The sequence below is a fragment of the Centropristis striata genome, chromosome 11, assembly GCF_030273125.1.
Source record: "Centropristis striata isolate RG_2023a ecotype Rhode Island chromosome 11, C.striata_1.0, whole genome shotgun sequence".
Classification (NCBI taxonomy): Eukaryota; Metazoa; Chordata; class Actinopteri; order Perciformes; family Serranidae; genus Centropristis; species Centropristis striata.
Genome location: NC_081527.1, coordinates 25,112,252 through 25,127,463, shown reverse-complemented (window position 1 = coordinate 25,127,463; position 15,212 = coordinate 25,112,252). Strand labels below are relative to the sequence as shown.

The window sequence follows — 15,212 nt, the reverse complement described above, 5'->3', positions numbered from 1 at the left end:
TTCTTTCTTCAATATTTAGCCTATTGCATCGTTCTCTTAAAGTGCAAATCAGCCTTTCTCAAACACTTTTCATCTGTTCGTACATTTCTAGGTGCGAGCTTCATTTTTGCATTTTTGCACAAAATGATGGCGACAAAATTTGTAATTTAATGAAGTGTTGGGGACATGTCCCTGGTGTGGGCTAAAGGACACCAAAGGACTGACACGGTGACTGTAACAGTGAGCGCGTTTGTCCTCCATCAATAGTAGCCTATGGATTATTTCCCATCTGGATAAATGATTATGCAATTAGTTTTTATAGAGCGACCACACCACATAGATGCGGCAGACAGCCTGAGAGCTGCGACAAGCAGAGCACGGATACAGTCTCATACCGGAAACACTTCGGATAGCCCTTCAAAATAAAAGCAAGCTATTTGAGTGGCGAGAACTGTGAAACCCCATGTTGAGCGGACAAAAATACTACATAATGCATTATATTTGTTGTCTGTCGAGTAGGACTATGGCAGGGGTGTGCAACATGTGGCTCTTCAGGCCATCTGCAGTGGCTCGCTCTTGCTTTGACAAAAAAAAAACGATATGAAATTTGTCTACAGTTTTATCCACATTGTTGTAATGATTCTTACATTCTCCAATTGTAAAAATATGTACCCTACGGACAGGAAAAAATATATATATTTTAGTCGACTTAAATGTGCATCATAGCCTATGACCATCTGGCCCTTTGCCCTGTCCTCTAAATTTTTGCCCAAAATAGCTAGCATAAAATGCAGATTTGTTTACATTCACTACCAGTGCTTCACGATGAGTGATTTGCTTGATTTGCAGCGAGAAATTAGCAAATTACTTTCATTATAAGCAAGTCCAGATTAACCATATGGGCAATTGGGCATTTGGCCAGGGGCCCACGACCTCTAAAGGGCCGTGGGCAGTGTGGGCACAAGCAAAATATCTGGTTATCTCTATACGTTATATATGTTAACTGTCCATCGGAGTCATTGCTCAACAATGCATTTTGAGGTGATTTCAGGGTGATTTCTGTTTAAAATGAGTTGAGGACCAAAATGCTACTTGATTGTAGATTCTTGATTCTTGTTTGTGTATTGTCCTCCTCTGTAATGGCTCTATCAATTCAATACATTTGTGCTGCTCGGAATAAGTGTTGTTAAATAAATATTGGATGCTTTGAAAGTGGTTGCTTACTTATTTTTTTTGTGAAAATTGAGGACACTTCCTTCCCTATCTTTTTCTATCTTTTTGTACGGTATTCTTGAGTGCCAAGAAAGGCGCCTTCCAAATAAAATGTATTATTATTATTTTATTTTTTTTATTTATTATTATCTATGTACATTGAGTTTGCACATCTGTACATCTAAAATAATTGATGACAGATAGTTATTGATCTATTAAGTATATTAACTGTATATTACTGTAATTCATTCTATATTTTGCCAGATCATGGTGATTCTGGGGTCGTGATGGTGGGGCCCTTGAATATTGTTGCCTGGGATACAGCAAAGTGTTAATCTGGCCCTGATTATAAGGCTCAAAGATGCGGCTCCAGAGGGATTTTTCTTTCTGTTTTTTTGGCTAAAATTGTCTCTTTTCATGGAAAAGGTTGCCTACCCCTGGACTATGGTGTTGTATGTGCTACCAAGTAGGCTTAATACTCAGCCACACGCCCAGTCTTATGTTGAAAGGTTGGACAGGAAGTGGTGCTTGTGTTGGTGCGTGTCGCCGCTCTGACTGTCCTGTCAGCTCTCGGCTCTCCTCTCCACTTCCCTGGTTACGGTCTCTAGTTAAGAGAGAGGAAGCTGAGAGTTGATCTGATAGATCTAGTGCTCTGCTGCACCAGTCCAGACCTGGTCCCGTCTCCTGACAGTCAGATGATGAGAGCCCGAGCACTGCAGTAATGATGCGTTTTATTCTGGACTGCCTGAGGACACAGAGAGCGAGAAACCCGAAGGATGAAGGGTAAATACCCGTTAAACCCTCTTTCACTAACCATCAGTCTCTAGATGCACTAGTTCATTTTAACCTTTAGATAAAACCATGATATTGGTCTTAAACATGTAAATGGGAGTAACCTATTAGTCTAGTATGTATGGGATGTGTGCGCCAAATATCTCTTTACTGTGCTGGGTAGTAACCAACTCGCTGTTCCTCCTGCTTGGGCTGTTCCCATGCTGCAACTCAAACAACATTTGGTAACTCTTGTAGTTTTACTAGACTACATTATACCATATAACATTAGATAGACGTTAGGCTAAGTTGCAGATCAAATTTTGTAAAGTATATAAAATTACATACAAATAATATATTATGAAATATAGCCTGTCTGATACTAATAATTTGATACAAGTAAAGATATTGATAGCTGAAAAGATCTGATAAGGAAATACACTCACAGGCCACTAAATACTCGTTATAGCAAATATCTTCTCAGCCAATCACATGGCAGCAAATCATTACATTTAAGGGTCAGTGACAAATGGGGGTTGGCAAGATGTCAAATGGTGTAGGGCTGGGCGATATGGACCAAAAGTCATATCCCGATATATTTAGGCTGAGTATCAATAAACGATATATATCCCAATATTTTTAGCGCAAAGTGAGAGCAAATGTTCAGTCAAAGTCAAATATGACATGTCACAAGTAGTTTTATTGAAACCGTTTATTTTAGTGAACATAAATACTGTATTACAACAGGATAACCTTTTTATGAAAATCAAAGCTCCATAAAGTGCACATTTAAAGAAAAAAATATCTTAAATAAGAATAGCCTATGAAATAAAATAGGCCAATCTTTTTTCTGAAATAAATATATTTATTATGAGAAAAGAATAACAAACATTACAAAATAACTAAATATGACAAACCCTAGTAAGGGAAGCATTTACATATAAAGAAAGAAAAAAAATTGAACTATATTGATATATGCGATATGGTCTAATTCCATATCACATTTAAAAACATATTGATATATTTTTAATATCGATATATCACCCAGCCCTTAAATGGTGTCACCACAAAAAAAAGGATAAATATTAAATACTTCATCCACCTACATTGTATTTAGTGGACTTATACATATAATTACTTCATTTTAAAAAATATCAAATTCATTTTTTTGGGAGTATTTCTACATTTACATATTTCGGCAATATTGAGCAGAACATATTCCAAAAACAACCACTTTTTTCTAAAGTTTTGACAAATTATGTAAATTTTTGCTGTATATCATCGTGTTGCAATGTAAACATGGATTGTATATTTTTTTCATTTTAGTTCACATTTATTTTCCTGTGTATATAATCACATTTTTATGGGAAAAAATGAATCGTTACACCAACTGACACTGGGTTAGATCACGTCATTGGCCCTTAAGCATGTAGACGTGGTGAAGATGAGCTGCTGAAGTTCAAAGCCAGCATCAGAATCGGGAAGAAAGGTGATTGAAGTGACTTTGAACATGGTTATTGGTGGGCTGCTCTGAGTATTTCACAAACTGCTGCCCTAACAACCATCTCTAGGGTTTACAGAGAATGGTCTGAAAAAGAGGAAATACCCAGAGAGACAAAAAGCCTTGTAGATGTCAGAGGTCAGAGGAGAATAGTTCCAGATGATAGAAAGACAACAGGAACTCAAATGTCCACTTGTTTCAACCAAAGAGCATCTCTGATCACACAACACATCCAACCTTGAAGCAGATGGGCTACATTAGGTACACCTTGCTAGCTAATAAAGTGGCCAGTGAGTGTATATTCAAATTATATTTATGTTTTTAACAGACAGAAAAACATAACATAAGTGAGAAATCTTAATAAGGATCCTTTCAATTAAAAAAAAAAAGGCCAACACATCAAAATCCATATATCTGCAGTCATTTAATATCAGTTGATTTATTGGTCTTGTCAATAGACTGTTGCTCTAATATAAAATATGAAATAATTACATTATGTGATGCAACGATACCTATATTGGATTTCTGGCTTCTACTTATTCAAAGAGCTAGATCAGGTATTGGTGCCAATGAGGCTGATTGGCTCAGTTAAATAATATGTTTGTGTACTATGTACATTATATACTGGAATCTTTTTTTACCAAGTCGTTGGTCCACAGAATATCATTTTAATACTAAAAGCAATTCAGTAGTTAAATTTGTTTAAATCAATATCCGTTAATAATGTTGAAAATAATTCTAAATCACCCTTTTTTGCATTGTCCATTTGTCCTATGAAAGCTAAGCTACTGTACTTCACTATTTGCTATCACAAAATGTTATTCAGTCAGATACAGTAATACAGTTCATACAATTATATTCAAATATTTCATTTAGATAAGAAGGTTTAACAGCTTATGATGATCTGTTACAATTTGAAAATGTAACATTTACCAATAGTGAGGAAATTAGACTAAAATCTGAATATGACTACTAGCCTGTACCTGGATTTTCTTTGCCAGATGATGACATCATAAGATATAACAATAAATATATTGACAACAGGCCCTCTATGCAGATGTGGTATGTATATATGCATAACATGTTCACCATATTACTGTTAACCATGTGCCCAGTGGTGTGTTTACAGCTCATTCTGCTGCCCCCTAGTGGCACACAAATTAAACAACGATAAATGCAGCTTTTTTTTTTTTTACTTCCCTCGTCTTATTTGCAGCGGGGTTCTGTGTCTGATTAGGCACTCTATGAACTAAATGCATTACTGTTATATTATATATTTATATTATATTTTGATAATAATGATCTAAAGCAATATTGGTAAAAATCACCAACCTCAAATACATTATTCACCTTAAAATGCATTTGTGAATAATAATTGATTAATTAGTAACATTTGCCTGCACCCTGCTGCTCTGTACTATCTAGGATTTTTATGAATGGCTTAGTCACTGCTTTCAGTGTGTGTGTGTGTGTGTGTGTGTGTGGGTGTGTGTGTTTAAACTGATGCATACTGCAGTGGCCAGTGATGGTGATGGTCGGGGAGGAGGGGATAGAGAAGGAGGAGAGAGATGTGTGAGGACTAGAGTAGCAGCATGGTGGTAGAAGGAAAAAAAGAAAAGAAGATAAAGGGAGGCGACTAGAGGAGAGGAAATACATTCTCCTATGGATGGATAAACATACCCTACTGCTCTGACTCTGACTCATCCCCCTCTCTCTTTCCTTTCTCACATTGGTGCATTCTGCCTGTATCACCCCCCACATACACACACGCACACACACACGCACACACACATTGACAGAGGCAGCTCCGCCTCCTCTGCAGTGTAGCGACAGCTAGCGAGGGCAGCAATGGAGGAGCCAGCAGTGCAGCAGGAAAAAATAGAGGGATCATGGGAAGGAGGGAATGATGCAGGAAAGGCAGACTGGAAGAACGACTGCTCCCTATCCTCCCTCCTTAAACACTCTTGTCTCTTCTGCTGGTCGTCTCCCAGGGACACAGACGTCGTGGAAACAGATGAGAGAGTCCTCGCCAAGGCAACCGAGATCAGAGTAAGAAGACCGCAGCACCTAGCGCTGGTGTGTGCATGTTTGTGTGTGTATGTCAAGTTTTAAACATCTCTGTAGATGTGATTTATGTTGCTTTGTTGTTAATATATATTATGTGGACAAGACATCAATCATGTGTGAGTGTGTGTGTGTGTGTGTGTGTGTGTGTATGCATGGTATTTCCAGTTTAGGACTCCTCTATCACTGCATTTCCCATGATGCTCTAGTGTGATGTTACGATGCTGTAAAACTAGTCATTCTGGATGAAGCTGTAGATACACGTTATCAGTCTGGATCACCAGCTGGTCAAAGCTGGCACCCTAAGGACCACTGTAAGCCCTGTAGGCCCCAGATTCACTTTCTGCTTTGTTGTTATTCAATTAATTTCATTACAGTTTAATAACATGATGGGGCTCATTTTACCAGTGATCATTTCTCTATTAACTGAAAAGCCATGGCCTTGTCCCGGACATTGCAAAATCCACTTTTTTATTTCTTTATTGTTCCGGTTTTTATAATCTACGTATATACATGATGGCTATTCTTAAATATATTTATGTTTTTCAGTCTTTTCACTCCTTTATAGGCTTGTGGCATGGTCACAATCAACATGGTCCCACAGGAATCCGTGAAATAGCCACGGATTTGCTTAACTCAAAATCCGTGGAATAGCCACAAAATCACTCAAATTTCCATGAAACTGACACGGATTTCGCTACAATGTCATATCCGGTGGCTATTCCATGGATATTTTTTCCTATTGGTTTGTTCCAAGTCACGTGACTTTTAAGGTTCCGGCGGTCAGAACAAAAAACATGGCGGACAGTTCTCTCATTTTTAGTGAAAAAAATCAATATTTTGACTTAGTTTCTGCATAAAAATGGATTTTGATCACATTTCTAGCAAGAAATATATGTGTTATTTTCCAAATATTCACTCAGTGAATGTACATAATCACTTTGTGGCGAAGATCTCGCCAGAAAAAGACGATCCGCTGTGTTTTATTTTGAAATCTCCCTGATCCTGAACACCTTCGCCCATTACATGCCTTGTGTCTGAGGTTGATTTGCTGATCAACATATTATTCTGTTGCAGCGGGAGACACTAATGTTACAATCACGGATTCCTGTGAGACCAGGTTGTCACAATAGGTCTTAGCTTTACATGGCATACACTAGTATTCTGAGAATATGTAAGGCTACTCAGAAATGCCATCATTTGGTATGTCAGGTTTGATTTGATTGATCTTTCATTTGTTTTTTCCATTAGATAGAAGAAAACTTCAGTTAGAAAGCAGTTATCAAATGTGTTGCTAAATATATTTTTTTGTTGACTAATTAATTGTCAATTTGTTTGAGTGCCTATGTGTATTTCAGACCATCCTCACCCAAGAAATGGCTGCAATGACTTCTGTGGGCTATAGTAATTATGACGGGAACAAAGAAGGAAGTCAGGTGACACAGTATGAAGAACTACAAAGTCCACATGTGGATGGATAGGTCAAAGAAAAACACAGGACTTTCTCCCAGGAAATTGTTGCTCATGTCCCTTGTTAAAAGTTACTGTATTTAAACATTTTTTAAACTTTGATATGTAACAACCGAACCAACCAACACAACCACGTCACATGCTACTACACCTACATCACTAAATCACGTACATCACTTTATATCAGGGATGGGCAACTTAAATGCTGGAGGGGGCCACAATTTTTCATCGGCACTACCACAGGGCCACGTATAGGACCGTGCACTTAACCAGATATGATGAAACTGCAATTTTAAATATGTTTACAGTGCAGTAACTTAACATATTTCATGCTCAAATGCATGTACACTGCAAAAAAGTGTGTCTAAAACAAGATAAAAACACTAAATCTGAGGGAAATGATCTTGCTGCATGGACAGATAATTTCACTTGACAAGATTTCTTAAATTAAGATTGTTAAATTGTTAAATTAAGATTGTTAAATCTTAGAAATAAGCATGTTGAACGCTTAAAATTTGAAATTAACTCTTAAAACAAGATAAATTACCTAACACTTCTAAATCTAAGTTTGTTTTATTTAAAGAACCAAATAATTTGCAGTGTATAACAGTATAAATAGGAATACAAACGGTTTGAAGCAAATAAAAAATAACCACTTACTGTGATTTATTTTTTTCAGTGCAAGAGCAGCAGACCAGCATTTATTGCAAGAAGTAATTTTGTGCATTTTTACCCTGCACTTTTAAGATTTCATGCTCAAATGCATGTAGTTGTACTGAGGGCCACTTCAAGTGAGGGTGCGGGCCGTATGCGGCCCCCGGGCCTCCAGTTGCCCATCCCTGCTTTATATTCTTGACAATGTTGGCCAAGTTTCTCTCCCATGTACTGTACATACTGGCTAATTCCTAGGAAAGATTTTTAGTCTGAACTAAATAAAAAAGCATTGCCTTTATTTGGTTTGACTAATAAAAAGGAATACAAAATTACATTTTCAAGGAATAATTATTAATTGCTGCCAGTGGCTCATTTTTATAGGACAGGGCAGGAATTTCACGAGGGCCACGAGGACCATGGCCCATACAGAAATAGACCACAGAATTTACAAGAAGACCGTCAAAATAAGATGCCTTAAATAAAATATACAAAAACCTTTATTCTCCTTTAAGAAAAAAATTTTTATGGAAAAAATTCTAGCCAGCTATTTTTCCACACTGGCTGGCTGCTCCATGTCCTAGTGGTAAGCATGTTGACAGCAATTAAAAATGACACAGTATAGGATAACAAAGATTCCATTATAGAGTATCTCTCGACTGTGAAAAATGTTATGTGAGGTGTTTGCTCTCATTTAGATGTCAAAGAGCATGAGATTGATGCATTTTACTTTACAAGGAGATGTTTCTTTACCTGCTTAATAGTTTAGACTGAGACTCCAATCTTCCTCAGAAGCGTCATTGCTAGTCCTTAAATTAGTTTCAATATGAACGTGGACTTAAAATCATTGTTTTATGTCATGGCCTTGGTTCCCTGGCAACACAAAAGGCCAAGTGGCCTTGCCCCTAAAATTACGAAATTCCAGGCCTGTTTGGCACAATGTCATTGGCTGTGCAGCTATGTACGATCACATGGGAGCTTTCATCACTCCACCTGCAGATAACCAACAGTTCATAGGAACATTTTATGGAGAAATTCCACAGTTTTACAATGGATCACGGAAGTCATTTGTAATTAATTAACTGAGAAAGTAAAACCTTTTGTTTATGCTGCGTTGCAGAGCAATTCCTCTTCTATTTAAGCACTAATGTCCTGTCTATTGGAGATAATATTTTGGAAATACCTTCGGAAATAATCTGGCCAATCTTGCCCACAGAAGGCAGGCAATATTCCAGCATAAAGTACTCAGTACTGGTTAGATGTAGCTGCCATTTGTCATCTGCAGCGTGTACCATACCTGGTGGGTACTTACTGACAGCAGGATTCATACTAAATGCAAAGAGACTGGGGGGATCATGGGTCAATGAGGGCCCACAGCTCATGTTTCCCCTGGGCCCAAGTACTGCTGTAGCAGTACTCAGGGTTCGTACGGGTGCTTGAAATCCTTGAAAATGCTTGAATTTAAATTATGTATTTTCAAGGCTTAAAAAGTGCTTGGATTTTGGATAAAGTGCTTGTAAATGCTTGAAATTCTTACTGTATTTCTCTTGCAATCGACTATATCCATCTATAGACTATAGATAATCACATGTTCAATGTAAAAAATAATGAGATCTGAAATGAAGACCGTTCCTCCTAAAAGTGTAATACCATCACTGTTGGTATGGTTAAGTGAAATCTCCCTCTTTTAGTATGTAAGTACTCATCTAAAACATGCAACTTACAACAGGTGTGAGATACTGGAAAAGCTTGAAAATTTACCTCGAAAGTCCTTGAAAAATGTTTGAATTTTACCACTGCTAAAGTGTACGAACCCTGTACTGGAAAACGTTTATTTATTGTCTTAAAATATATTCCAAGTTGACTCTTGAATGGATTGGCGACGACCTCACTTGTAAATATACAAGACAGGAATAAAGTTGTTGAAACACATATTTTCCACTTATTTTGTAGCTAAGCTAGCAGAACCTTTGTGATTCCAGTTTTTGAGCTAAATTAAGCTAAACAGCAATGCTAGGGTAATATGTTCAGTCATATCTTATCAAACTATTTTATTTAGCTGATGTAAATCACATATATTGAGCCAACATGGTGCATTTTAATGTACAGTAGTATTCAAAATAATAGCAGTCCAATGTGACTAACCAGATTAATCCAGGTTTTTAGTATATTTTGTATTGCTACATGGCAAACAAGGTACCAGTAGGTGCAGTAGATTCTCAGAAAACCAACAAGACCCAGCATTCGTGATATACAGCTCTTAAGGCTATGCAATTGGGCAATTAGTTGAAAGGGGTGTGTTCAAAAAAATAGCAGTGTCAGCCGTTGACTTTACAAACTCGAAACTATTTTGTACAAACTTTTTGTTTCTAGGATACCTTGTTTGCCATGTAGCAATATGCTTAATATATAAAATATACTAAAAAAACCTGGATTAATCTGATTAGTCATATTGGACTGCTATTATTTTGAACACTACTGTATGTGGATGGTTCCCTCTGTTCACATTAAACTAATCTTAAGATATTAGACATACATAGGATCATTTGGATGTTGTGAAAGAACATTTCTGTCCCCATCTCAAAACCTGAACGTTCTTGTGTGTGTTTGTACATCTCCATGCATGTTTTATAACTCCACATATGTATTTACATAATTCTAAAATCCTAAAAAATCCTAAAAAGTGTTTGTGTTCCTGTGTGATTGTAGGAGCTAGAGAATGCAGTGGCGGTGGAGAACTTGGAGCTTCAGGAGCAGCAGTCGGACCGCAAGGAGCTGGAGGAGACTCTGGTTAAATTAGAGTCACACAAAGTAACGCTGGTGCAGCAGATAAAGGCAACTCGACAGCAGTGCTATGAAGAGAGTCAACAGGTAATGATGGACTGCTACGGTCATTATCTAAGTAAATGCTAGCTTATCTGTGGCAGACATTTCTTTTGGAGCTTTTGTTACAGTCTGTGATGCTGCACTGATATGTTTCTTAATAACCAGTTCACACTTTACTTCCAAATAGAACCCGGCCAATACAGGGCCACTGCATACCCCGTAGCATTATAAGGACAATTACATATCACCAAGTATTAGTTTTGTTTGTAAGTGTACTTTACATCTAGTTATAGAAAAGTTATGTCAAAGATATTTGCCCAGCAGGACATCTCATAGGTATTAGGGTCATTTTTTCATACACTGTAAAAAAAGATAAACAATATCTACTCAATAAAATTGAGGCAACAGATTGTACGCAATATTATTAATTAAATCTAACTAGGTTACACGTTGAGTTAATAACTTAACAGGAAGTGCCTGTCAATTAAAAACGGGCTAATTCTATTGTGTTGGATTCATTCAAAATGCTCTTGATTTAGAATTACATACACATAAAGATTATATTTAATGTGATCAAAATAAGTAGATTCTATCTCAAACATTTTATATTAAAGTTACTTAAACAACTGCCTCAAAATCAAGGACGCATTTATATTCAATACATTTTATCAAATATATTAAGTAAAATGAAATGACTACAGAATAATTTATTACAGTGTAGTTATAACAGTCTGATATTAAAATAGCAGGTACTCATTTATCCAGTTTGTCCATTTACCAGTACTCCTATTTTTTTATTTATAGGATGAAGAAATAGGAAAGTCTTTTCCAACTACTATTTGTGTTGAAAACCTGCACTGCAAAAAAGGTGTGTCTAAAAACAAGATAAAAACACTAAATCTGAGGGAAATGATCTTGCTGCATGGACAGATAATTTCACTTGACAAGATTTCTTAAATTAAGATTATTAAATCTAGAAATAAGCATGTTGAACGCTTAACCCTCTGGGGTCCATGATCGTGCTGTCCTGATCAGATCATGTGACGTTTAACAAAAAAACGAGGTCACATGGAGCGCTGCTATCAACTTCACTCCAAAGTACAGACTTGCAACTTTCTCCCAATTTTTGTTTTACATTCCCAGCTCATGTAAAACCAAAGATATGATAGTTTTAATTTGATAGTGCAGAAATGTTTGAGCGTTGGTGGAGCTCTCTGTGTAATTTCACACATACCGTAGTTTGTTTTGAAGAGTTGCAGCAAACAAGGGAAAAGGCCTATAAATATACATGATTTATGGGACTTTTTTGTATGTAGTTTTATTATATATACATTTTTTTACCTTTTTATATGTTCATATTTGTATCCTATGTTTACATTTTGAAGTTCCAAAACAGTTCATTGAACATATTTGTGGTTTTTTATTGTAGTAAGTAATATAATTTTTCTACCCGGATTTAATGATCTTTGGGCTAAATATGTTGATAAAGTAGGTTAAAGTGAGAAAATAATGTCAGATCATATAGCTGAAGAAAAAATGGATACCAAATGTGGATGTAGTAAACATTTTTTATGTGGTAGGCTACATGAAGGGCAAAATCAAAAGTATTCAAAAGCAACCAAAATAGGCTCAGAGCCCAGAGGGTTAAAATAAGAAATATAAATATAAATGATCTAACATTTCTAAATCTGAAGTTTTTTACATTGGTAAGAAAAATAAATTGCAGCTCACTCTGCTCGGGCCAGTTCATCGCTGCTTGCAGCTTTAATGTATCTTGTTTTAAGAGTTAATTTCTTATTTTAAGCGTTCAACATGCTTAGATTTAATAATCTTAATTTAAGAAATAGAAAATAATAAATAAGTGAAATTATCTGTTCATGCAGCAAGATCATTTCCCTCAGATTTAGTGTTTTTATCTTGTTTTTAGACACATCTTTTTTGCAGTGTGCCATCTGAAATGATGCAGTCAACAAACAGGATATATCAATATTATCATGACAGGCCTAGCACCCATTCAAAGCAATACATTGTTCAGCTTCTGTGTCAGTACTCATAGCTGATTTTTTTAAACTGGGGGCTAGCCAACAGCCATCTACTGTAGGTAATACACTGACTATGGATAATAACTTAGCAACCCCGCTTCAAAACATCAGAACCATCTCTTTTAACTGTGGTGAGGTTCATGACATCAGTAGCTAAGATGGTTGTTTGAGGCAGTAGTTCTCAACCTTTTTGAGTCGTGACCCCCAATTAAACATGCATGTTGTAAGTTCACTGAACACAATCTCACAGTTCAGATCATACAAACTCAGTTGATACGACAAATTTTGGACAAATAATGAAGCAGACAACAACTAAAACATCTCTCTGTCTGTGCATTTATATATGTTTTTATATGTATTGTTACTTTAATCTAAGTCCTTTGCTATAAGTTTAAAGGTCCATTCTGACCTCCTGAGTGTGTAACAGTCAGCTTCAAACCAGAGACTCCTTGGAAAGTAAGAACTTGCTATTTTGGGATTTGTCAGAAAAGACACAAAATGACCAAAAAAAAGGAAACAAAATGACCAAAAAAGACACAAATTGACCACAAAAAAAAGACATTGGATGACACAAAAACACTTTAACACAGTGGCGACAGAGCTGACTTCCAAAATGATTTGGCGACCCCCAGAAATCATCTTGCAACCCCAATTGGGGTCGGGACCCCAAGGTTGAGAATAGCTGGTTTGAGGAACAACCAGCACACTCAGTAAGAGGCTTACCCAGCCTCTGAGTGTATCTATGGTCAGAACAGAAACTACTACAAATAAATCATCCTTTACCATTCAAATATAGTGTGTAAGTTGATTTCAGACAGCAGTTTATTTATAATTGTAATTATTTGCACAGTTCCCTTATCTCTATCATGGACGTTTTAGCAGTTCATTGTATGTGACAGAAAGCCGTGCTGGCAATTGTTTCTGCGCTGACTCTCTGTCCTTCCTTGCCAGATCCTGTCTCTGCAGGCGGAGGAGGTGCAGAAGGAGAGCCAGGTGGAGGAATATGAGAGGGAGCTGGCCAGAGTCAGGTGGAGGCTGAGGAAGCTCAGAGAGCAGGTGAAGCAGGCCAAGAGGAAGGTGGAGGAGGCTGGGGAGAGGAACACACCTCTGCAGGACTCCATCCAGCAGTCCTATGAAGAGATCCTGCAGGTACATGTTTACATGCATGTGTACTTTTTGTGTGTATATTTGATGCAACAGTAGGAACAGTGGTGGAAGAGGTATTCAGATCCTTTACTTAAGTAAAAGTACTAATACCACACCGTGAAATTACTCCACTACAAGTAAAAGTCCTGCATCCAAAACTTACTGAAGTAAAAGTACAAAAGTATCAGCATCATAAAGTACTTAAAGTGTCAAAAGTAAAAGTACTCGTTCTGCAGAATGAACCCACTCAGATTGTTTTATACAATCCAAATATATTATTAGATTATTTGTACTGATGCATTTATGTAAGGGCTTTAATTTTGTAAAGACAGGGCTCATTTTAACTACTTAATATACTGTAAGGAGGTTTAATAAAACATTTTTTTAAAAAGTCTAATCACTTTTAATTGATCATATTTTTTTATGTTAAATCTCGAACTGAAAACTAAACAAACTGAAAGCTATCAGCTAAATGTAGTGGAGTAAAAAGTACAATATTTGCCTCAAAATGTAATGGAGTAGAAGTAAAAAGTTACATAAAATGGAAATACTCAAGTAAAGTACAATTACCTCAAAATTGTACTTAAGTACAGTACTTGAGTAAATGTACTTAGTTACATTTCACCACTGAGTAGGAATGAAACCAATCCTGCCAATACTGTGATCTTCAGACAAACCATGTATTGCTGCTTTAAAAAGAAACTAAATAAGTCTCGATGTGCAATTGAATCACTCTTTTTTTTAAATCAGAGTCAGCCTGTGCTCTCTTCTAAATCTAATATGTTGGCGTCTAATCTTTTTTGTTTGATCTGCTGGATAAAGGGAGTACTAGTAGTGGTTGTAGGAGAAAAAGGAGGATGTTTAAAATTCAGAAAAATTAACCCCTACCCATTCACATGTGTATAATTTTATTCACTTACAATCAGAGTAAGAGCTCATTCAACACCTTTATCTGAAGTGTATTATTCTGAAAGATTTCATTTAGTCCCTATCTGATTATTGAACACAGTAAAATATGTCATGTAAACGTGTTACACTTACCAACCAAAGATAACTAAAAATGTTCCACTGTGAAGACCCATCAGATTCTTCTGTTTCCCGTTCTGTCACTGTGAGTGTTTCTTTTCAGGGAGGAGCTTCTTTCTCCAAACAGTTTGGTTAAGAAAGATAACCAGGGGATATCTCTTCTTTTCAATAGCTCCAGGAGTAGTTTACCTTTTATCCTGCCGAGCTGTCTGCTGAGAATATGTTAACGTGGTGCAGTATTTTACCTACCTGGTATTGTAAATTAGATGTAATATTAGACCTGATTAATATTATATATATATATATATATACTTCCATCTAGGGGTCTCAAACTCAAATTACCTGGGGGCCACTGGAGGCAGTATCAAAATGACCAAAAAAGACAGAAAATTACTAAAAAAAAGACACAAAATAAAAGAAAAAAACTAAATTAATTTAAAAAAGACACAAAATGACCAAAGAAAGACATAAAATTACTAAAAAAAGACACAAAATGACAGAAAAACACTAAATTACTTAAAAAA

At 36.4% G+C, this 15,212-nt stretch overlaps 1 protein-coding gene across 3 annotated transcripts in view; it reads left to right on the top strand.

Moving 5' to 3' along the window:
- Window positions 1-1,748: 1,748 nt before the first annotated feature.
- Window positions 1,749-15,212, top strand: part of LOC131979864 (uncharacterized) — a 36,267-nt gene continuing 22,803 nt past the window's right edge. For 2 of the 3 annotated variants that reach the window (XM_059343926.1, XM_059343925.1), the window contains exons 1-3: window positions 5,297-5,512; window positions 10,358-10,519; window positions 13,468-13,665. In XM_059343926.1, coding sequence (XP_059199909.1) covers window positions 5,312-5,512; window positions 10,358-10,519; window positions 13,468-13,665 — 561 coding nt within the window. In that variant the 5' untranslated portion in view covers window positions 5,297-5,311. Of the gene's footprint in view, window positions 1,975-5,296; window positions 5,513-10,357; window positions 10,520-13,467; window positions 13,666-15,212 lie in introns of those variants that run through there. The other variant, XM_059343927.1, reaches the window with a different exon arrangement.